This window comes from Pristiophorus japonicus, chromosome 1 (assembly GCF_044704955.1).
Source record: "Pristiophorus japonicus isolate sPriJap1 chromosome 1, sPriJap1.hap1, whole genome shotgun sequence".
Taxonomy (NCBI): Eukaryota; Metazoa; Chordata; class Chondrichthyes; family Pristiophoridae; genus Pristiophorus; species Pristiophorus japonicus.
Genome location: NC_091977.1, coordinates 191421076 through 191445594, shown reverse-complemented (window position 1 = coordinate 191445594; position 24519 = coordinate 191421076). Strand labels below are relative to the sequence as shown.

At 43.9% G+C, this 24519-nt stretch overlaps 1 protein-coding gene across 1 annotated transcript in view; it reads left to right on the top strand.

The window, feature by feature from the left end:
- msh3 (mutS homolog 3 (E. coli)) overlaps window positions 1-24519 on the top strand; it is a 348510-nt gene that overhangs the window by 106195 nt on the left and 217796 nt on the right. The window contains exons 13-15 of the mRNA XM_070885637.1: window positions 8416-8548; window positions 16218-16405; window positions 18338-18506. Coding sequence (XP_070741738.1) covers window positions 8416-8548; window positions 16218-16405; window positions 18338-18506 — 490 coding nt within the window. The remainder of the gene's footprint in view (window positions 1-8415; window positions 8549-16217; window positions 16406-18337; window positions 18507-24519) is intronic.

The window sequence follows — 24519 nt, the reverse complement described above, 5'->3', positions numbered from 1 at the left end:
AGTTGTTACCAGGAAGAGTGGTGAAGATATGTGGTCCTCGCACATATTTAGTCAAGATGTTTGATCATGGACAGGTTAGGTTTGTTCACATTGATCATATTTTACCTACAAATGTGGAAGGAGTTGAAAGTTGAAATGATTCGATTATTTCTGACTCATCGGATAGTCTTATTACAAGTACAATAGCAGTAGTATATCCTACATCAAATGTCAGAATTTAAGTCCAAGTCAGGCAGACAAACAGTCTGACGTTGTAGAGCGTTCAAATGTAGATCAATGGCATCCATTGGAAGAAAACTTTCCTCAGGATCAGCCTAGAAATGAGTATGTTCAACACCATGTTTTGGAGGTTCTGTTCGAGAGCGAAGGTATCCCCTTCGAATCAGAAAACCAGTGGTTAAGTGTGATTTATAAATATGGCAAAATAAGTCCATATGTTTTGTTATGTATAACCATGCAAGTTATGTAAGATTGTTATAATTACTTCATTAAGGAGGGAGAAGTGTAATATAGTTCCACCTAGTGGACTACTGCTCCACCTAGTGGACTACTGTTGTAATGCAGCCTCTGCTGTATTACAACAAGAATAAAAGGAATGGAGTCATCTTGTAGTCCTGTGTGTGTTGTGAGGTCGTCAGGAATATATCACAGTGACCACTCCTTTTCTCTGCAAATAATGCAAAAGAGGAAAATGAAAGCTTGGAGAAGTCCAACTGCACAGTGACCAGAGATTGTATCTGTTTATTTTTAAGTTTGTGGTATACAAACCAAAGGTGAATAGTCCATTCAAATATGATCTTTGTTTATTTAAAAATTGAAATATATTTGCAAGTAACTGCATTGTGAAATGATGAAAACAGGTAACAATAGCAGGTGCAGTATCAGCCATTGGAATAGCACCATATGCGGATCAATTGCTGATTAGTGGAGCACCTAAAGGCTCGTCGTCGAGAGCATGCAGAAGCCAAGCGCAAACCAGACTCCCCACCCACCCTTTCCTTCAACCACTGTCTGCCCCACCTATGACAGAGACTGTAATTCCTGTATTGAAATATACAGTCATCTGAGAACTCACTTTTAGAGTGGAAGCAAGTCTTCCTCGATTTCGAGGGACTGACTAGGATGATGATGATGAGTGGAGAACCCATTTACTGGGAGTCGAAGGAGAGGAGAGATGTGGAACTAGAGGATCAGATCTGAGGAGCAGAGAAGGGAATGTAGTAAAATCTGCAACTTTGAAGATTTTATGCAACAAAAAAAGAACGCCAAATGGGATGAAAAGGTTGGCTTCAGTATCTTGTGGGTCACCATTGACGAGAAGCTCACGTGGACCAGCTATATTAAGAACAGAGACAGATCTGTAGCTCCCCTCCTAACTCCTCGAATCATATAAATCTTATGCACCATCTACAAGGCACGTGCACATAGTTGGATTAAGGGTGTCTCTGGCCTCGGGCAGTACCCTGGCCGTGGGCCCCCTACTCCCATTCACATCCTGCAGTAAACTATATTAGTGAGCTAAGTCACAGGGCACTATACTGAGTATGCATCAGGGTAAGGTCAGGTCTACATCTCAGGTTATGTTCTCATTGATACCATGACGACACTCATTTAATATTTTATGTTTCCAAACAATCAAACTGATACCTTGATGAAATCCTGTGTAAACAGTAAACAACAACGCTTTATTTAAAAAAAATCCTTATACTTGGAAACTAAATCGACAATGACAACAATTTAGAACAAGACAGCGCAATTTTTTTGGAAGACCATCATATGTCATTTGCATTCTATTTTCTCCACAGAAGCAATTACAAGTATAACATTACATTGGTCTTTTCCTAGATTTTTATCAGCTAAACTTGTCTATGATTTTCGAGAAGTCACGTCCTCTCAGTGCCTCGCTCTCGATGCTCATGATTGAAAGACTATTCAGTCGATCTTGTCCCATTCGGTTCCTCACCTCATCCTTGATGTGTTTTAGAAGGACCGCTCACCACTGCAATTTGATACCATCATCAACAGATATATCCGAAGAGCTATTTCAATGTTTGTTTGGGTGAGGGCGTGTTTGTGGAGGAATTGGTACATTCTCAGCTCTGCTGACTTAGTTTGTTTAACACAAATTGAGGTTTGAAGCCCTGTTGAGGATGCCACCAAGCTAGAAAACTTTCAATCATAGGTTCCAGATCTTTGGGATAGGAGTGGGCTAGATTTGCTGCAGCTTACTTGATCTCATGAGTTGAGAGAGCGGCTAGCTTGGACAGGAATCCAAACTTAAAATTGATTTCCTTGTATGCTTCAAGGCAGTGTTTCAAGGTACTGATTAGTTGATCAATGATGACAAGGAACACTTCAGTTTTGAATTTCTCCTTGGGTAACAGCACAGTGTTTTCAGCATCTCCATCGTCAGAGCGATGGTTGTGTACCCGGACGTGCCTCTGAGCTGAATTGTACAGTTTAATCCCTAGGTCTTCGAAATCCTCAAACTCTGTCCGCTGGGTCTTGACAAAATCGACAAGGGACTCGAGTCAGGACACCATGATGTTCAGATTCAAGCCAGTCTCTTGGAGAGAGATTGGTCAAGTGAAAGCACTTCAAGACTGTGTTCCAAATAACAACGAGAATAGCTGAATCCAGTTCGCTTAGTTTATCAAGGATCATCTGAGCTTCATTTCGGCATTCACCTTTCTGTTCCATGTCAGTTGCCAGGGATTCCAACACTTTGTATATGGGAGTGTAACCTTTGAGCAGGGCTGACACTGCTTCATACCTTGCTGACCATCGAGTAGCGGAAAGCTGTTTGACAACAGACAGCCCTAAAGGCGTTAGTTTTTCATCAAGCAGTCGCTAGCGATACGTTAATGCAGAGAGTAAAGTGTACAATTTTATACAATGTCAATCAATCTGACTATCACTGGACTGCATACGGTACTGTTTTTCCCCACAAGGTTGAGTGGGTGTGCTGCACATGGTATAAATGTCAAATATGGGCATTGTTCTTTGATGGTAGTTTGGACACCAATGTAATTCCCACTCATATTTGACACATTATCATAAGATTGTCAGCGACAATTTTGTATGTCGATCCCGTTCTCATCCAGAAAGGCCAGCATTATTTCTGCTATTTCTTGTCGATTATCGGCAAGAACTTTAGGAACCTTTCCTGAGGACCAGTTGGTAGAACATAGCAAACGACAAATGTCAGCTGATCTGAGTGTGACGTGGCGCTGAATCAACAGATATTGAATAGAACTTTGCTGATTTCACTTCCTGGATAATTGTCTCAAGTATTTTGCACCCATCAGACTAATCAGTTCTTCACAAATGGTGGAAGACAAGTATGCAGTATGCTCCTTGGCTTTTCTGGCGAACCGTATGATACTTTGCGAGAACCTCCAACACACCCAGATAATTACCATTATTTGGAGACCCAACGATTTTGTCTCTGCCTGGCAATGAAAAACCTCGTTCACAGAGAAACGTTATCACACAGACAGCTCGCTCTAGCACCTTGCACCAGTACTGCCGTTCATTTTCAAACTGGAAAACAATATGACTATCCACACAACTGGTGCCTGCTTGTCTAGTGCACATTACTACCATGGCTTCTCTGGTGGCTGTTTTTGTGAGATGAAATCCTCTTGTCTCCATGCTTCCAGTCATTAAACCCATGAGTAAAGTGGCTACTTGTTCGTGTTGTGACCTTTTGAAGGTGAATAACAGCCACGTTCACTCCACACGTTCCCCTGTCAGCGGGTGCACGTGTGAAGAAGGACTTGGAGCAATATCGGCGACATCTTTCCTTGGCATGAATCACACCGGAGTTTTGGAAGTCTGTATCACAGTTTCAGCAGTCCTCACTACCTTTTGCAATCCAATGGCTTTGCATGTCTTCTGAGATATTATCTCCCCACAGCCCAGTGTCACTCGTAAGTTGTGCCTCTTTCAGCTCAGTATGCACCAGTTGGTTTTTATCTTCAACTTTTTGGACTTGGAGCTCCAACTCGGCCCACTCCGGGTCCAGTGCCACTAGTGGTTTCGTTGTTGAAGTTGACTGCACAACGTCATCTTGGCCTTCATCTTCATGATCTTGAGTTTTTAGTTGGAAAAAATGATCTAGTTTAAGCAGTTGAGCTACTTCTCATCTCTTTGGCTCCTCGCGTAGCTGGTACTCTTTCCTTTTTATCGCCCCCAATTTGTGTGTAGAATGCATCTCTAGAAAAAGGGCATCTAGAGTCTGTTTACATCAAGTCGAGAATAACATGTGCCTGAGCCCTCGCGGCTTTGCTCTGTTGTTGCTACGTCACTTATGTCAATACTGTTTATCCTTACCCTTAATCCGACCCTGTATAGGCCCCACTCCAGGCTTGGGGCCCCAATCGACTGCCACATCTGTTCACCGCCCCCCCCATTTAATCCTTCCCTCCACGTGCCAGGAGTGTGGTGTGTTGAAATATTCACTATTCGTCTGGATGGGTGCAGCCGCAACAGCACTCCAGAAGCTCGACACTATCTGGCACAAAGTAATTTGTTGATCGGTGCCCCTGCCACTGGACTCAATAACCATACTCTACACCACTAACACATTGTGACTGCAGTAATTACGATTAGCAGGCACTGAAAAAACTCACCAAAGTTACTTTGACTGCATCTTCCTCCCTTGCGACCTCTTATCTCGTGGAAAGACCATCATCTGCAAGTCACTCGCCTACCTGACTTGGATATATTTTGTGTTCCTTCATTGTCACTGGATCAGTATCCTTGAATTTCCTACCTAATACCATTGTGGGAGCACCATTAACACAAGGACTGCAGCAGTTCAAGGAGAAAGCCCACCATCACTGTCTCATATTTCTTACTTTGTATTATGAGCTCTGAGCTGACGAGATGGTCCGAGATATGCGAGCTACTATAGCTTTGACTTTAGTTGCTAAATTTTTTGGAACAGAAAGACCAAGCAAGCTAAATATTTTTTGGACAGATATTTGTTGACCATTTGTCCTAATTGTGGCCCATTGAATAACAGAACTCTCCCCTAACTCTGAGGCAAATTGATCTGAGATGCTGTATCTGATTTTTGTGGGGAGTGTAGAGATGTTCCTTTTCGGCAGCTTCTTGGGTATGTTTTCTGTATAGTTACTTTATGATATTGGTAACGTGAATGTCCCACCATGCTGCGTTGAGGAAAAGAAGGGACAAATGCAGAAACATTAGCTGCAGCAACAATAATAAATGAATCTACTTTACAGTCTCTATATAATTACAAATTATGGGCTCAATTTTCCTCAATTCCTTTTTTGGCATATTGTAAGAATCACACCCATTTTTTTTTGGCCCTGGCTACTCCAAAAAAAATAACTAGCAAGTTTCCCCATTCTATTTTTTTTTAATTGGCGCCGTGTAGCCTGTCCTCTTGCTTCGGGGGGTGGAGCCTAATGTCTGCGCCGAAAAAACAATGCCCCCCCTCCCCCACTTTGCGCATGCACGGGGGAAAAAAAAGGGCGTTTTTGACATGACTGCTATGGGCGCGCATGCCCAGTACAGCTCCCGGTCTGCATTCAGCCGTTTTTAAAGAGCCAGTTGTGTGTGAGAATTTTAATTCTTATTGGAAAAATCGGAGCTGCAATACAAAATGCAACGCAGCTCAAGGACCAAGAATTTATTACAGGGTGAAGTGGCGACACTAGTTACTGTGATTGAGGCCAGATGGCACGAGTTGGACACCAGCAGAGGTTACATAAAAGTTTCACCAAAAGAAATGAGGAAACGCTGGAACCAACTTGCAGAAGATTACTGTGCAATGGTGACCACCCCGAGGTCTGGAGGCCAGTGCAAAAAGAAGTGGCAGGACCTTGGTCAAGTAGTTAGTGTAAGTAATATTTTCATTTATTCACTGGAATTGCAATTGGAAATATGACCATCTGTATATGTCCCACCCAGCAGAAAGACACTCTCTCTAAAAAGTTATATTTTCATCTTTGTAGAGGAAGGTAGCACACAAGAAAAGGGAAAGAACTCTGAACAGGAGGAGCCCGGCAAATCTGCACCCACTGACACCCTTGGAAGACAGGGTCGCTGCTTTGATGGGTCCTGCCTGGAGAAAAGCAACCACCACTGCTCAAGCTGGGCTCACACTCGAGGGAGAGGGTAAGTCCTGCAAATTCCACAGTCTGGCTTTGCTAAATGTTAAGTACTGCGTGGGCTAGCCATGCTTCGGTTCATGGGGATGTCTCTGTCAGCTACACTTCAGTTGATGCAATGTGCTATCATTCATCGTGGTCCTTCATATCAGCCTGCTGCCTGTGCTGTGTGAGCCGACTCATACCACCCTGCCCCCTCCTCTGCTGCTAACCATTTGTCTGTTCTGTTATATTTTGCAGAACTTGAGGCCAGCCCTGATGAGGCTGAAGCCGATGGAGAAGAAGATTCAGACGTGGACGAACCTGGCGAGGAGAAAATCTTCCAACTCGCCTTCCAGACCAAGAGCATGGGGGAGGAGGGGCTAGATGAAGCCCCCACTGTTGTACTCACTCTGGAGGAAGTGCAGGTGCTGCCCGTTGAGGTGCCAGGCCCTTTCCTGAGTGGTACGAGTGTTGGGATATTCCATGGTTTCTCACAATCCGAGGCTGGGGATTCTAGTGGGATACAGCGAGGCACACCCATGGTCCCACCGTCCGAGGCTGCGGGTCCCAGTGGGATGCAGCGAGCCACACCCAGGGTGAGGAGGGGAAGGAGAGCTCAACAGCGCTCTCCTGAGGTGCAGGATCTAACGGATGTGGTTCAGATGATGGCAATGAGTGGGGAGAGCATTGACCTTACACGATCCCTCCCTGGACACCATCTGGGTTGGTTGATGAGGTATTGGTACTGTTGGGCGAAGTAACAATACTCTCACGAGAAATGGGAACACTGTCCGAGAACATGAGGGATGGACTGTCGCAGGCAGCTGATGCGCTGTCGGTGAACATGAGGGAGGGAATGTTGCAGGTAGTTGAGACACTGTCCGGGCACATGAAAGAGGGAATGTTGGAGTTAGCTGCTGCAATAAGGGAACACGCCCAGACCCCGCGCCCATTGACAGAATCAACTGCCACTCCCACTCCAATCCCCACACCAGCCTCTGAAGAGGCCCAATCCAGGCCTTCTATATTACTGCCTGCCTACGCCCAACAAGAAGCGCGCATTACCCGAGATGTTCGAAAGAATAAGCTTGATACCAACCCAAGTAACGCTGCGCCACCGCCTGTGGGCAGGGGTGGAGTCACCAAACCAAACGTAGCGGGCGGTCTTAGAATAAGGTGGAGGAGAGAAGAGTGCAGCCTTTCTTTGCTGCTTTTGTTATTGTTACTGTTGTAACTTCTCCAATTAAAAGTTTTTTGTAAGTTATGTAAATTTACAAGTTTAAAAGTTTGTAAGTGATCTTCACTGAAAACTTTAAAGTTTGATCCAAGAATATTTTTTATTTAAGTTAAGTACAAACAAGTGTTATAATTTAAAATATATTTTATTCAAAAGTTTAACGGAATCATTTCCATTATTAACACAACTTTTTGAAGTGAAGAATCATCATTTCCATTATTTGTTCCATTAACACAACACAACACAACATTACAGAACAGGTCCAAACAGTAAACATGGTCCATTTGGAATAGTTCCTGCTGAGCCTTCAGGAAGCAAAGCATTCACGGATGAGCTGCTGGCGGAAGGCTCGAGCAATCGTTAAAGGGGCATGACTGCTCGCACTTCTCCGCCGTCGTACTCCGGGTTCAGGTAGTTGCATGGCTCATCCTCATCCTCATCCTCGTCATCTGCATCTTCCTCATTATCAGCCACTCTCACCTCAGGTGGTTCTTCTACTATCAGCTGCTGCTGCCTCATGATGGCTAAGTTATGCAGCATGCAGCACACAACAGTTAACTGGGGAAAATTCATTCCAATAAATGTAATGCTCTCCAAATTACCTGTGCAGTTCAGTATAATACATTAATACACTTTAGATTGGATGAAAAGTTCAAATAAATTTAAATAAAAATTCCATCAAAAATTGGTTACTTCTGTGTCTTTGGATTTTAAGCTCCTCCATGCCTCTCTTGTTTGCTTTTCAGGAATGAAAGTCATGTTTGAACTTGTGCCCAAACATCAGAATTATAAATGAACCATATAAAGGCCACCATTTGTATCACGATGCATAAGTAATTGGGTTCCTGATTTTAAAAAGTAGATGTCTAGCTTGAAAGGAAATATGTTTCAGGTGTGTTTTCATCAGAGACAGCTGGAAATACTAGCCACCCAATTTTCTGGTCCATCTTCACCTGAACTCCAGAAATCTATCTGTCAGACATCCCTGCTATTAACTTATTTTTAAAAAAGAGAGTTATCATTGCCTTTCTTCAATTCTCTTTGTATTTCTAGTGAAATTAATGCTCGTTTGGATGCAGTCGCTGAAATCCTGTCGTCTGAGTCCGTCGTCCTGGCAAAGACCCAAAACCTGCTGTCTAAGCTCCCTGATCTGGAGAGAGGAATCTGTAGCATTTATCACAAAAAGGTACATGCACACGAGGAGTGTAAACAAATGCCAGTTCATTCTTTAGAAGAATTATCTCTTTGGAAAATTATTGGGAAGAAACTGAGAAAATAATCTTTGTGTACATGTAATTGTGAGCACATATGGAAGCACATGCATTCAGCAGCGACCTGAATAATTCTTTTAGGAGAGTTTATACTTTTGCAGTTTACTAGGAACCAGATTTGAATTAAACCCTGTATTTGCATGATCGCAAGCTACAGGTGACGGTTGAAAGTTGTGATGAAAAATCTTTCGGTTTAATATGAGTGTTCTCAGCATTATTGTTGATTTGCGCAGTTCTGGCCATGAGTAAGTTTGTAACTGCGCCTGATTTTTTAATGTGCAGAACAGGTTTTTTCAGTTCTACAAAAATCTTCACTTGCTCCATTCTAAGTTAGTTTGGAGTACGTTTTCACTGTGGAAACTTTCAAATCAGGCGTCAGTGGCCGGACACGCCCCCTTTTGAAGAAAAAATTCTGTTCCAAAGTAGAACTGTTCTACCTGACTAGAACTGCCACCTGACACCTTAGGCAGACATGTTAGTGACAGACATCAGTGTACAAAATAACATCCAGTAAATGAGCAGATTTTACTAAAATATAATCTTCAGCAATACATTTAATTAATTGCATATTTTTATGCTACACAGTCCTTTGTGCTGTGCCTTTTATTAGCTCCCTATGTAAGCAGCGTACTCCAACCATGAATTGAGGGCTAAATTAAACTAGGAGACCTCTTTGTTCAGACAAATTTTATCAAAGTTAATAAGAGGTGAAATGGTTCATGCTTCATGTAAAACAAGAATTATGCAAAATAATTGACCTGCTTCAAATGCAAGATGTTAACTAGTGTAGGAATGCCATTGAAGCTGGGTAATGCAAATACTGATGAAGCTATTTGTTTCCTGAAAGCTGCTTTGTGAAATGCAATGTAAGAGTAACTGTCAACATGATTGTATGCCCTTTGATGGGACATTATAAAAATGAATAGAATTTATGGGCCCAAGTGCAGCCGCAACAACACTCAAGATTATCACCATGCAGGACAGAGCAGTTAGTTCCTGCTGCACTCACCTTCCATCACTGGCACCCTGTGGCTGTAATATGTACAATCCACAAGAAGCAACGAAGGTTACTTCAACATCACTGCACTTCTGTTTGACCTCTACCACCAAAAAAGACAAGTGCAGTAATGAGGTGGGAACACCATCACCTACAAGGTCACACACCGTCCTGACTGGAGACTATAAACCCAGTTCCTTCATCGTTGCTGGGTTAAAATTCTGGTATACCTGCTCAACACTGTTGTGGCAATGCCATCATGACAAAGACAGTAGTGGTTCAAGGAGAAGGTCCACCACCATCTTCTCAAGGCAACTAAGGATGGGCAACAAATGCAGCGTTGGTAGTAATGTCCACATACTGAGATCTATTTTTAAAAATTAATTGATCAGACAGCTGAACAGTATTGATCGGTGATGTTTAGGAATCAGTTAATTATTTTGGTGTATGATTATTGCAATAGGAGATAGTACAATCTAAGAACTGACTGTACTAGTTACTGCTGTCACATAGGGCCCAAGTTTCCACATGATTTGCAGCTGATTTTTAGGAGCAACTGGTGGAGAACGGACTATCTTAGAAATCGCAATTCTCCACATTTTTTTTTTCTGCAGTTCTAGTGAGGTAGAACAGTTCTACTTTAGAACAGAATTTTTTCTTCAAAAGGGGGCGTGTCCGGCCACTGACGCCTGATTTCAAAGTTTGCACAGTGAAAACGTACTCCAAACTAAAGTAGAATGGAGCAAGTGAAGATTTTTGTAGAACTGAAAAAACCTGTTCTACACATTAAAAAATCAGGCGGAGGTTACAAATTAGGCGTCCAGAACGAGGTGGGGGGGCGGGGGGAAGGGAACTCATTAAATTCTACAATAAATCCTTATTTATACTTCTACAAATATTATACAAATAAATCCAACCTGAATAAACATTTATAAACAAAGAAAAGATTAAATAAACCATCTTCCTACCTGTGTGAAAGTGCTTCAGGCACGGAGAATTCTGCAGTCAGCCTGAGGCGCCCGTTCTTCCCGCGGGGTGGGGGGGGGGGGAGGGGGAGGGAAGGGGAGAGTGGGGGAGGGAAGGGGAGAGGAGGCGCCCGTTCTTTCCCGCGGTGGGGGGGGGGAAAGACGCCTGTTCTGCCCGCGGGGGGGGGGGAGGGGAAAGAGACAGCGGTTTGCCGCCGCGGAGGGGAGGGAGGGGAAGGAGACAGCGGTTTGTTGCCGCGGAGGGGAGGGAGGGGAAGGAGGGGGAGGAGACAGCGGTTTGTTGCTATGGAGGGGAAGGAAACAGCGGTTTGTTGCTGCGGAGGGGAGGGAGGGGAAGGAGACAGCGGTTTGTTGCCGCGGAGGGGAGGGAGGGGAAGGAGACAGCGGTTTGCTACCGCGGAGGGGAGGGGGGGGAAGGAAACAGCGGTTTGTTGCCATGGAGGGTGGGGAGGGGAAGGAGACAGTGAGAAGGCTGCAAGTGCTGATGGCAATGTGCTTTTATTAAAAAAATGTTCAAAAATTAAAAAGCTACAAAGAACTACAAAAATGGCCGAGTGCCAATGTTTTTTTTCCACACTGAGCATGCGCGAACGCTCCAACGCGCACGTGCAGCGTTGCCGGCAGGAAAAAACTAATTTAAATAGTACCCGCCCCCTCCCACTTACAAAATCGGCGCGAGTGTAGGCTCCGCCCCCCTGGGCGCCACGCCAAACAGACAAGGAGCTGCAAAGCGCTCGAGAATAGCGCGTTTTTTTTCTGGCGCCGTTTTAGGCGTGAAAAACGGGCGCCCAGCTCGGGGGGGGGGGGGGCCCGTTTTTTATCCTGTGGAAACTTGGGCCCATTGTGAGCTCAATAGTGTTTCATCTGCTGAATTCAAGACCCAGATCAGAACCAGAGTTGTCTTTGGAAATTTACAGGAACGTCTGACTACTACACCAATGTTTGCAAACCTTTAGCAGTTCCTCATGCACAAAATTAAGTGCATTTACTGCCTGCCTGTCTGGGTTTGTGTCTAAAATGGATCCACAGATACTCTGTAAATGCCGAAGTTCCACTGATACCGTGTGAAGCCCATTCACTGAAGAATGTGAAATTGCTTGAGTGAAGGGATATTCTGTGCCTTTTGTATTTACCTGTATTAATGTTTTTCCTTACTCAGCTGTGATTGATGCCATTTCACACCAAGAGTAAAGACTTCTTAGTTCGTACTACAGAGAATTATCCAATGTTGTGAAAATAATGATATTGATAACATTTTGTTATCACTAAGTGACTGTTTAGGAAAGTGAGAAATATTTAACAGCAATTAGATATAGGGCTCAATTTTCCTCTTTGCTGATTTTTGGCGCCCAGGAGGATGAATGGCCTATTTTTTTTTGTGCCCGATTGCGCCGGGAAAAAAAAGCACAACTTTCATCAAAATAAAATTTCATTTTGGCGCTGCGGTAAAGTCTGGGGGTGGAGCTTCAAATGTGCGCCAAAGTCTGTGAGCATGCGCCAGAAAAAAAAATCACTTTCCACGTGATTGGTGTGCTGGGATCCACAGTGATCCTGGTCTGGATCAAGTGCTTGTGAGAACCCATTGGGATCAGAGCTGGATCTGGACATTTAAATTTTAGCTGCAAAAGATGGATCCAGGAGAAGGGGGAAGGGCCAAGAGATTTCTAGCAGAAGAAGTGCTTGAGGACAAAGGAAGAATGGGACAAAAGAAACTGAAACCCACTGCTAGCAAAACTTTGGGACCAAGTTGCAGAAGAGTTTAATGCAGTGGCCATGATTCCGAGAAGAGGCATGCAGATCAAAAAGAAGTGGCAAGACCTTGGCCAAGCAGTTATTGTAAGTAATATTTTTATTTATTTGTGTGTGGAGGGTGGGATGGGGTGTGTCTCTCTGCTGCTAACCAAACATCTGCTCTGTTATGTTTTGCAGATGTTGTGCATCAGGAAGAGACAGAAGCTGAAGCAGAAGTAGAAGCAGAGCATGATCAGGAAGCAGTCAGTCCAGATATTCTTCATCAACATTAGGACGAGGATGAGCTGGAGAATGGAGAGCAGCAGGAAGACTCCACTCACTTCCCAATCCTCAGACCAATCTCGGGTAGTGTGCCGCGGGTTGATCCGCAGGCTGAAGAAGAGTCCGAAGAGGAACCCGGGCCTTCCACAATGCCGTCTGCTAGGTCTGTCCCTGTCCAACCCCACCAACAGCAAATGCTCCTTCGCGCAGAAAACAGAAAAAACTTTGGGGTCGGGGGGAGGAAGCAGAAGTCTGCGACAGTGGGCGCGGGTAGGGGTAGAGGCAACAACAGGGGCAAGAGGGGCACACAGCGCTAAAGGCCTTTGAATAAGGGGGAGGAGAGATGGCCGCAGCTAGCGTTTGTTTGTTTGTTGCTGCTACTTGTTGTTTTCTTCATTGAAAAGTTTAAAGTTTGATACAAAATGTTTTATTAAAGTTAAGTAAAACTGTACAAATGTTTAATAAACCTAATTATTTTTTAAATTTAAGCAGAATCCTGCATATTATTTTTTGGAATTAAAGCAGCATAAACCAACACAACATTACTTACATTATTATGTACATTACTTTTTCACACTAACGGATGCAAAGAGTCAACACTGTTGGGCCGTTTAGCCTTCAGGCAGCAAAACGATCACGGATTAGCCACTAACGCAAATCTCTAGCTATGACTATAGGTGCACGAGGCCACCTTCTCTGCCGTCGTCCTGCGGGTTGAGGTGGTGGCATGGGTTTGTCCTCCTCTTCCTCATCCTCAATGTCAGCCTCCTTGTCTCTTTCTCTTCCCCCCCGCCCCCTCAGGAGGATCTTCAATGTCCTGTATCTGGCCCCTCATGATGGCCAAGTTGTGCAGCATGCAGCACACAACAGTGAACTGACTGACATGGTGAGGGGCATATTACAGGTAGCCTCCAGAGTGGTCCAGGCATCGGAAATGCTGCTTCAGTATGCCAATTGTCCGCTCTATGATACTCCGTGTCGTTATGTGCGACATGTTGTACCGACGCTCTGGCTTAGTGCGGGGATTTCGTAGGGGGGGGGTCATAAACCAGGTGAGGAGCCTGTATCCTTTGTCCCTGAGCAACCAGCTGTGCTCTTGCAGCCCCTGAAACATCGCAGATATATTGCTCTCACGTAGGATGCTACCTGGGTATTTGGCATCCACTGCCATGATCCGATGCGGATCGTTGCAGACGAGCTGAACGTTTAGGGAGTGGAACCCTTTCCTATTGCGATAAATCTCTTGAGTCGACCAAAGGTGCTCTCAAGGCGATGTGTGTAGTCAATCACACCCTGTACCTTGGGGAAGCCAGCAATTCTGGAGAACCCCACAGCCCTGTCTCACATTGCCTGCGTGGTCATAGGGAAATTGATGAACTGGTCCCTTTTGGCATACAGTGCAGCAGTCACCTGTGTCCCCAGTTGCTGCTTGAAATGAGCCAAAAGCATAGCAGGCAAGTGCAGCAGTGACCTTCCCTTCCACAGGTAGGGCAGTCCTCCTGCCAATTCTTGCCCTGATTAGCTGGCAGATCTCTGATGACCTCCCTTCTAAATCGCAGCCTGTGAATGCAGTCTGCCTCACTCGGGTGTAGATATGAGTGCCTCTCCCTGTAGATTCGATCAGGGTATGGCCTCCTCCCCATTAATGCCCGAGTGATCTGGTTTCTGTGATGGTGACGAGTTATTATCCACTAGTTACATCCTGCAATCCTGGAAATGACCTGTTTATTGTCCATTAACCAATCCTCAATTGATGTGAATATATTACCTGAATCCCATGAGCCCTAATTTTGTGTAACAACCTCCTGTGTGGCACCTTATCGAATTCCTTCTGAAAATACAAATATACTTGAGCACTGAACCAGAGGCTTTTGACTTTTATTATTATTCTCAAATAATCTTCTCCATTGACCCACCACTCGCTCTCTTGTATATCAATCTGCTCAGGCTCTTTCAATCCTGCTGTCATCAGGAGGTGAATGGAAATGGCGTGGTTGACTCATTCTCCAATTATTTCCCCACCCCTTCACCTGCTTTTCCTGTGGAAAGTTGCATAGCATTTGCCCTGCACTACCCCCGAAACACAGCCAAGATTGCCAATTTGTGGCTGATCACCACCATAATTCTGCAGCAAGACTTGCTAGCCACAGTGTCACAATGGTGTAATTAAACTTAAAAAAAACCTAAACAGGATATTTCGTATGTTTATACGCATAGGTGATGAATTCTAGTTGTGCAATTTTAGCATATGGGTGTGTTTAATGGATTTGTATGCAATTTCTCTGGCTGTTATTTTAACATATATTAACTCACTTTTTTAAAACTGGGTTAAACCTTTTATTAAAATGGAAGCCAGAGGAATTCTGAAAGGATGCATTTTGATGTCAATATCGCATAGTGTGATTTCACCTCATGTAACTTTTGAATGTTCAAATTCAGCTGTTTAAACATGTAATTTTATTTTAAAATTTGAATATTTGGAAAAGTATTACAAGGGTTCTCAACTGAGGGAGATTTCAAGGGGGCAACGAGAAGATTTCAAGGGGCCCACGCCATGGGAGATCGACTAGTTTTTAGTAGATGTTTTGGGTGGATCCACCTCACGGCTGTCGTTTACAGGTGGCGTCCTGCGGGAGGTCGGATGTCAGGCCTGAGCATCCCAGGCCTTCGGTGGCGGTAGAGGCACGCTCTTCCTGTGGGTGGTCTGCAAACCAATCGAGAGTAGCAGGTGGAGGAGGATGACGATGGGCCGGAGCTTCTGCGGGAAAACAAACACTTGGAACCGTCACACTCTTGCAAGCCAGACCGCCTGGGGCCTCGGTCTCTGTTTTAAGTTGGCGTGGGTGGGCCTGAGGGGGAAAGAGAAAGACAAAATTACCCTGTAGGATCAGTGGCAAAGGTGCAGGTGAGCAACGTGGTGATGCAGGACAGCCCATTTCCGTTTTTCAACTCTTCTCAGTTCAAGATTGCCTTCGTTTGCATCGAAGATCTGTCGGAGGGTGAGTGGGGCCTGGATGCAAGGGCCTCCAGACGCCGTAAAGTGGGTGGAATTCAATCCCAGTTTATGTTGAGCGGCTGAGGCCCAGTCAATTTTGACAGTTGCTAATGGCAACCGTGTGAGAAGAATCCCCCATCCCCGCCTCTCGGACAACCCCTTCTCTCTTCCCCTCCTCACGGGTCCGTGGAATTTTTATAACGCGGTGAGGTTGTGGGGGGGGGGGACCTCGGTTGCAAAAAAAAGTTGAGAACCCCTGGTGCATTAGATGTCCAATGCGGTGATTGCGAATAGGTATCAGATGTCACTTATTGTTCTGGCCAGAACACTTGTTTCCCACAATGCCTTTTCGGAGATTGGCAAAATGAGATGAAAGTTTGTGCTTACAGGCTGTGGGACAAGTGGATTTTTATTTCTCGCAGTGCAGGTGTTTTTTCGACACTGGATATGAATCTATATGCAGTATAAAATTAAACGGGGCTCTTTCTGATTTTGGGTGCTGATTGAAGGTGGCGGTTCAGCATCCAGACAAAGCACTGCAACTAACCCCATGTTTGTCAAAAGTCCTTGACCAATGACTTCTTGTGTTTTAGTGTTCCACGTGGGAGTTCTACCAGTTGGTCCGCACTTTATCCAATTTGGAGGTGGGTTTCCAGGCACTGCTTCCAGCTGCTGAGGCCCAGTTAAGTTCGTCCCTTCTGCGGAATATTCTATTGGAGTTGCCGCAGCTGCTGCACCCTGTGCATCACTATTTGAAGATTCTGGGTGAAAATGCAGCCAAGTACGTTCAGCTGGACAGATTCCATATGTATGATTTAGTACTTGCAACCTCGTTGCTGAATTAACCCGTTTCTTTACTGTGAATATTGAGCATGAAGAGAAGGGCAGTTTCTTTTTTAAAATACCTTGATTCTTTGGGGTAGAAATTGGATCTCGTTGCGCTGGTTTTCCAGGCAAAAAACGAAGGCAGGTCGGACCAGTTTTGCGGGGCTATGTCCCGCACCCCAGAGGTGGTTGGTGTTAGGTACTGCACAGCATTCCTGAGGCCCCCTCCCCCCCCCCCCCTTTACAGGCCGTAATTGCCCCCCCCCATCATTCTCCTTGCCCACCCACTCCCCTCCTCAAACCGAGACTTACCTGAGGGCCACTTCCGAGGCAAGCACCCCAAATTGGTTTCTGGAAAAGAAGAGCGCTGCTTCTGTAAGTGCCACAGGCGCCAGCTGCTCACTGCAATTATTAAAATGAGTCCCAACGCCCAATTTCGGGACAGCCTTGACCCTTCCGGATTTTTGTGCGTGTCAAGAGTTATGTGACATGCAAATGTTCCCCTTTTTTAAAAAAAAATGTTCGTATAGTGTAAAAGCTTTGGTAAACATAATGTATTATGCCAATGCTATTTTGGTTTGTCTAATTTCAGTCGAATGAATGTTATGAAAAAGGCATGTTGTTGAAGTAGAGTGGGGAAAGCCTTGTCCTGCATCTGGCAGTGCTGTATCTGATTGATCAGAACAATAGGCCCAAACAATGGAAAGGTATTAATTTTCCTGGCACTGACTGCTACGTACATTGAGCTAAAAAAAAACGCCACTGCCTATATCCTGTGTCATACTAAGCCCTGCTCACCCATCGGCCTGTCCTTGCTAATTTACACTGGTTCTCGCTTCACCCATTTAATTGAATTTAAGATCCTCATCCTTATTTAAATGTCCCTCCATGGCCTCACCCCCACGTTAACTTGACAAACTTCTCCAGCCCTTCATTTTCTCCTGTGCCCTTTTGTGCTTTTAGAAGTCTTCTCAAAAAACCATCTTGTCAACTTTTCAGTCACCTCTTGCAAAGGTTTGGCACCTTCATCGTTACCCTGCTCCATGAAGCACCTTAAGATGTTTTTTTCTAGTTTAAAAGATGAAAACATTGTTTTCCTCTGCTTTCTATTCTTTTATGAGGATTGGGACTAAAATGGGTGCTTCATCAGCCTATTGAGGCCTCGGGGTTTGAGGATTGACATGATCAGGGCAGCTTTAACATGGCTTTTATGGAGCCAATCAATCAATGACGACACCTCGATGCTTACCTTGTCTGCAGCAACGGTAGTCAGCTCACACCGAGAGACAGTAGTCAGCTCACACCTAGAGACGTGACTTAAACACAGCGCTGCAAGGGTTAATATAACTTCACAACCAGCAGCTAAATAGAGAAATTATTTCATTTTTTTCACTTATCGTTTTGGTTTGCCAAAGCTGCCATTCTGGATGTAGGGTGGAAAATTGCTACTTTGCTTTCTTTTCTCTTCCTCCCCACCCCCACAATCTCTCGATCTGATTGTTTTTCCAAAATAACCCTGGCTCAGTTTCCTTAATAGCATAGGGCCAAAAATATTAATCTCACTACTGCACTTGGCCTCTATTAACTTTAATTGACAGAGAACCAGCCAATGCACTACTTTTAAAAAAAAAAACAAATGTAATTACAATGGGAATTTAAAATTAGATTTATCATGGTCAGAATAAGTAAAATTTTGTTCAAAATGTTTTCCTAAGTCTCTGCTTTGTGACTTGAGAAATTGTAAGGTTGCTGCAAACACAAAACAATTGACATGCAGATTTTTACATGACAGTGAAGTTATTCCGTGTTTGATGCATTTTCCATGTGTTTTACTAACATTGAAAAAAATTGACTGCATTATCATAGCTGTGTCTGATTATCTTTCCAGGACAGGTGATAAGACGCAGCTCTTTACGGACCTCACTGACTTTCCTATAATTCAGGAGCGAAAGCAGGAGATTCAGGATGTGCTTTCCCAACTGCAGGAGCATCGCAGGGAGATCCGATTGATTCTGAAAAAGCCGTCTTTAGATTATATTACAGTTTCGGGGCAAGAGGTAAACTGATCTCCACTTAATCAGGGTAAAATATTCTGCTGATTCTTTTAAATGAATCCAGTGAGGATGAAGTTGTGTTTGCTTCCCATTGCTATTGTAGTATGCTTTTGTACACTAAATACAAAGAAATGATGAGGCAGGAATTTTAACCTAATGCCTAATTTTAGACAAGTAATGTAACTTTCTAGAAAAAGGCCACCATCACCTCCTTATGGTAGCTAAGGATGGCCAATAAATCATCTTAGGCAGTCCCTTGCAATCGAGGAAGACTTGCTTCCACTCTTAAAATAAGTTTTTAGGTGGCTGAACAGTCCAATACGAGAACCACAGTCTCTGTCACAGGTGGGACAGATAGTCATTGAGGGAAAGGGTGGGTGGTACTGGTTTGCCGCACGCTCTTTCCGCTGCCTGCGCTTGTTTTCTGTATGCTCTCGGCGATGAGCCAGCAGCCTTGCTAGCATCACTCGCATCGAATGCATTTAAAAACATCTGTGACCGTCATCCTGATCTGTGTTGTCTAGACCGTTGCTTGATCTCTTGTACTGCGAGGCACTTGGTAAATTACATCAGTTACGCCCCAGACAATCAAGGTCAGCAGGACCTCAAAATGTTATTACTATAACTTTGTTGTTTGTTTTATGTACTGCATACCATGATGGTAGTAGGTTCTGATAAAGGTCAGGATGTTTTGCCACTGGGATTCTCTGCCTCCTGGTACTATTTGTTGAGACATTACGTGCACAGATGTGCTTGCTTTATTGATCTCTGGTCTCCACGTGACGGATAACATGGGAGAAGATTGCGGTAGTTATAGTACAAGTACTGATGGGAGAAGAGTTTTACTGGAACTTGTATAAAACAAATATCATGGTTTTCAGCAAACTTGAAAGTTGGAATATTTAGCAAGTGTAGCTAACTTCAAAATGACAATATGAATTATTCATGTGATAGCAAATCTGTTCTGCTTTTGTTCCTTTAAATAATGTCCTTTTAATTATGTGCAGAGAGCTATTTGCTATCTAAGAAGCAAAAACAAATAAAACAACAATCTCTGGCATGACCACACAGCATATGAATATCGTTTCAAAGAATACACAACTTCCTTAGACAATGTGATAACTGTTGCAACAATCTACCAAGCAAGTCAGTATAGGTAAACATACTGGCCTGGAATTTGTGGTCAGCGGCGAAGTGACTGCGTTCGCCGCTGACCTCGAACAAAGCTGGCCACAAAGATCTGGCGGTCCCTGTGGCCCTGATTTCAGATCTCCCGACATTAATTTGAATCTAACGCAAACTCTAGGGGATCTCCAGTGTCCAGCAACAATTATGTTATCAAGCTGGCTAAGCAGTCAATTACATTGAAGAATTCTCACAGATAGCAAACCAGGAAGTAAAAAGCAAGTTTTATCCTTCACTTTTTCATCGTTTTGCAGAGAGCGAAATAAAAATTGGGACATACACATGGGATTATGGTTGATGCTGAAATATCACAAACAAACTTAAAAAAAAATACTATTATAAAAAAACATGGAATTTTTAGCGTAATGGAAACATTTGACATTTGACAAATATAAAGTTGTTTTTTCAGGGCCAGAACATTTGTATCGCAGTAATTATGACTCACTACACCATTAAAAACCAAGTTACACCTCATTGAACAAGGCTTAACTTTTTGTGAGGGTTTTAGAACGATATTCCAGCATAAAAGCAAGTTCTTGTCAGTTCAATGATTTCAATTGATTGCCGGCTGTGGGGAGTTCAACAGTGTACCTGTGGAAGAACAGGGAATGATTGGCATCAACTACTGGATTTCTGCATATAACTGTGCACGTGGGTACTCCAGAAGTTGCTGTCAGATTCACAGTTGTAATGATGGCAAACGCTGACAGTTTTGCTGTTATTACAACCGCAAGTTCCGGGCCATTGGGTTTATTTAAAATGCAGTTGGAGGCCATGACATGAGAGAGTTGATGTACTAGAAAGGTGAGCTTTGAGTGGAGTAAGCACAAAATATAACAGTCACTTGCAAAAATGCTTCAATACAGCATTGTTTGGTACAGAGAGAGACTGCAGCACAAGGGTTTTGCAAACTAAATTTAAAGAAAACAACTATATATTTTTTGTTGCAGATAATGATTATAGAGTGGCTGTTTGAAAATGAATAGAAAGAAAGACTTGAATTTATATAGCGCCTTTCACAACCATTGGATGTCTCAAAGCGCTTTACAGCCAATGAAGTACTTTTGGAGTGTAGTCACTGTTGTAATGTAGGAAACACGGCAGCCAATTTGCACACAAGCAAACTCCCACAAACAGCAATATGATAATGACCAGATTAACTGTTTTTGTGATATTGATTGAAGGATAAATATAGGCCAGGATACTTTGGATAACTCCCCTGTTCTCCTTCGAAATAGTTCCATGGGATCTTTAACGTCCACCTGAGAGAGCAGACATGGCCTTGGTTTAATGTTTCATCGGAAAGATGGAAAATCTGCCTGAGTTGGGTATCTGATGAGAATGTGTTGGGAGTTAAATTGGTTGCGGATGGTTCCCAGTTATGTCCTGCTGGATCCACCTTGACCTCAAAAAGACCTGATTTACCTTCCCCCCCTCTCTGCCCCTCACACTGCCCCCCAACCCAGTAGCAAATAAAAGTATTCATTGGGTTATTCGATTCAAAGACTCTCAAAATCTCATGATACTGTAGTACAGGTAGTAAAGTTGAATTCTTCAGCTTCATGTACTGTTACGAATAAATAGAAAATATTGATGGTGTGGTATTTTCAGACCACTGATTCATTGCTCCATGAAATCCTATGTTTGAATTCTTGTTGCAGTTATCAAAGATTACATAGTCCCTGAGTGAGACAGAATGGTCTCCGATCAGCTGGATCTCTGCTAATTTAACCCACAAAGCGACAAGCTGGCTGAGTTTTATGTGTTGAATTGAAAGCTGTGGAAATTACAATTTGAAATCCAGCATGGATTGGTAAAGAACATTTGTACTGAAAGTGTATGGTAGCATTCTGCAATACATTCTTTAAAGTATGCAATGCAATCTTCTTTCACAGCATCTAATAATGAAAGTTCATATTGTTTGTGATTATGAGCATGCTCCTGAGATTTAAGAGAGCTTGCTGCTCACCGGCTGAAGCCAGATGAAACCAAATGTTTACATGCTAATTGGTTGCACTGACTGTCAGACTGCAAGTCCAGAAAGTATATTTTGCTACTGAACTAAACTGATTTTTAAATGCAAATTTTAAAACCAATAGTAGTGTGGATTAATATTATTAATACTGTGTAGATGTTTCTATTACAGAATACATAGCAAAGAGACCAGTTAGTTGTGTTTTCTGTAAAGAATAAAGCTCAAATTTTCTCCCCTCTCCTTAAGGCATTGATCCCTTGTTGGGAGTACAGTTTCATGGATGTTGGGCGTCCTCTGGTATATTTGCCCAAGTGAGCCTTGGCTATTTGACTGTGCCCTTCTGATGTCTATATTACACACAAATGGAGAAAAATTGCAAAGTGCTGCAGTACAGAGGGACTTGGGGGTCTTTGTGCATGAAGCACAAAGTTAGTATGCAGGTACAGCAAGTAATCAGGAAGGCAAATGGAATGTTGGCCTTTATTGCAAGGGGGATAGAGTATAAAAGCAGAGAAGTCCTGCTACAACTGTACAGGGTATTGGTGAGGCCACACCTAGGGCCCAAGGTTCCACACGATAAAAAACGGGCGCCCCTCCGAGCTGGGCGCCCGTTTTTCGTGCCTAAAACGGCGCCTGAAAAAAAACACGCGATTCTGGAGAGCTCTGCAGCTCCTTGTCTGTTTGGCGCGGCGCCCGGGGGGGGGCGGAGCCTACACTCGCGCTGATTTTGTAAGTGGGAGGGGGCGGGTACTATTTAAATTAGTTTTTTTCCTGCCGGCAACGGTGCGCGTTGGAGCGTTCGCGCACGCGCAGTGTGAAGGAAACATTGGCACTCGGCCATTTTTGTAGTTCTTTGTAGCTGTTTAATTTTTGAACATTTTTTTATAAAAGCACATTGCCCTTCCATGATCAGCACTGAGGCTTCTTGCAGCCTTCTCACTGTCTCCTTCCCGCCCGTCGTCTGGAACGGCTCCCCCCCCCCCCTGCTGCGGTCGTGCCCGCCTACCGTCGGGAACATCTTCCTCCCCCTCCCCCCCCGCTGCGGTTGTGCCCGCCTGCCGTCGGGAACGTCTTCCTGCCCCCCCCCCTCCCCCCCCCCGCTGCGGTTGTGCCCGCCCGCCGTCGGGAACGTCTTCCTGCCCCCCCCCTCCCCCCCCCCGCTGCGGTTGTGCCCGCCCGCCGTCGGGAACGAACGAACGAACTTGTGAGGCTGGCTGAAGCACTTTCACACAGGTAGGAAGATGGTTTATTTAATCTTTTCTTTGCTTATAAATGTTTATTCAGGTTGGATTTATTTGTAGAAGTATAAATAAGGATTTATTGTAGAATTTAATGACTTCCCTTCCCCCCCCCCTCCCCTCCCACCTTGTTCTGGACGCCTAATTTGTAACCTGCGCCTGATTTTTTTAATGTGTAGAACAGGTTTTTTCAGTTCTACAAAAATCTTCACTTGCTCCATTCTAACTTAGTTTGGAGTACATTTTCACTGTGGAAACTTTGAAATCAGGCGTCGGTGGCCGGACACGCCCCCTTTTGAAGAAACAATTCTGTTCCAAAGTAGAACTGTTCTACCTGACTAGAACTGCAGAAAAAAAAATGTGGAGAATTGCGATTTCTAAGATAGTCCGTTCTCCACCAGTTGCTCCTAAAATTCAGGCGCAAATCATGTGGAAACTTGGGCCCCTAGAGTACTGCGTACAGTTTTGGTCTCTGTATTTAAGGAAGGATATACTTGCATTGAAGGCTGTTCAGAGAAGGTTCACTATGTTGATTCTGGAGATGAGGGGGTTGATTTTTGAAGATAGGTTGGGCCTATACTCATTGGTGTTCAGAAGAATGAGAGGTGATTTTATCGAAACATATAAGATAATGAGGGGGCTTGACAAGGTGAATGCAGAGAGGATATTTCCACTAGTAGGGGAAACTAAAACAAGGGGACATCATCTCAAAATAAGGGGCCGCCCATTTAAAACTGAGATGAGGGGGAATTTCTTCTCGGAGATTGTAAATCTATGGAATTCTCTGCCCCAGAGAGCTGTGGAGGCTGGGTCATTGAATATATTTAAGGTGGAGCTAGACTGATTTTTGAGCGATAAGGGAATAAAAGGTTATGGGGAGTGGGCAGGGAAGTGGAGCTGAGTTCATGATCCAATCTGCCATTATCTTATTAAATGGTGGAGCAGGCTCGAGGGGTCAAATGGCCTACTCCTGCTCCTATTTCATATGTTCTTATGTTCCACTATGGCAGTTTGGATGATCTGGACTGGCAACCCTGGACATTTTTTTTTCTATATCCTCCTCCCTAGTCTTCGGACATTGAAGCCAATTATAGCATGATACTTCTGCCCAGCTAATTTCAGCACTCATGGATTGGGAATTTAAACGGGGACCTTCTGGTTTGTGTAGCTTAGCAGTGCTGTGCCCATCACTTTTATTTCATGATTTATTTCTCTTGCACTATTGTCTGTTGTCCTGCCAACCTCTTTCATCACACCCCATCTCAAAGAAACCACCTTTAAACTGCATCTCCTCCAATTTTAAAACAGGGCGTGCATCTCCAATGTTGTATCAGATCAATTTTAAATGGCGCCCTGGAATCGAGGGACTTCTTGGACTTCCTGGGCATTTGTTAAAGCTAGCTGCAGTTAGTTTAAATGACTGGATAAGTTCAGATGCTGGTGTCGATGGTCTCTTCACATTTAAATATTAAATGCTAGGTCGGGACGTTGTGCGTATGTGCAGATCTCTTCTGAAAGGAGAATTAAAGATCCAACTAGGCAGTGTAAATAAAGTTCTGATCTGAGAACAGTAACTCGTTTTAAATGCAACACGAATTGTGGTACTGTTACTAACAGA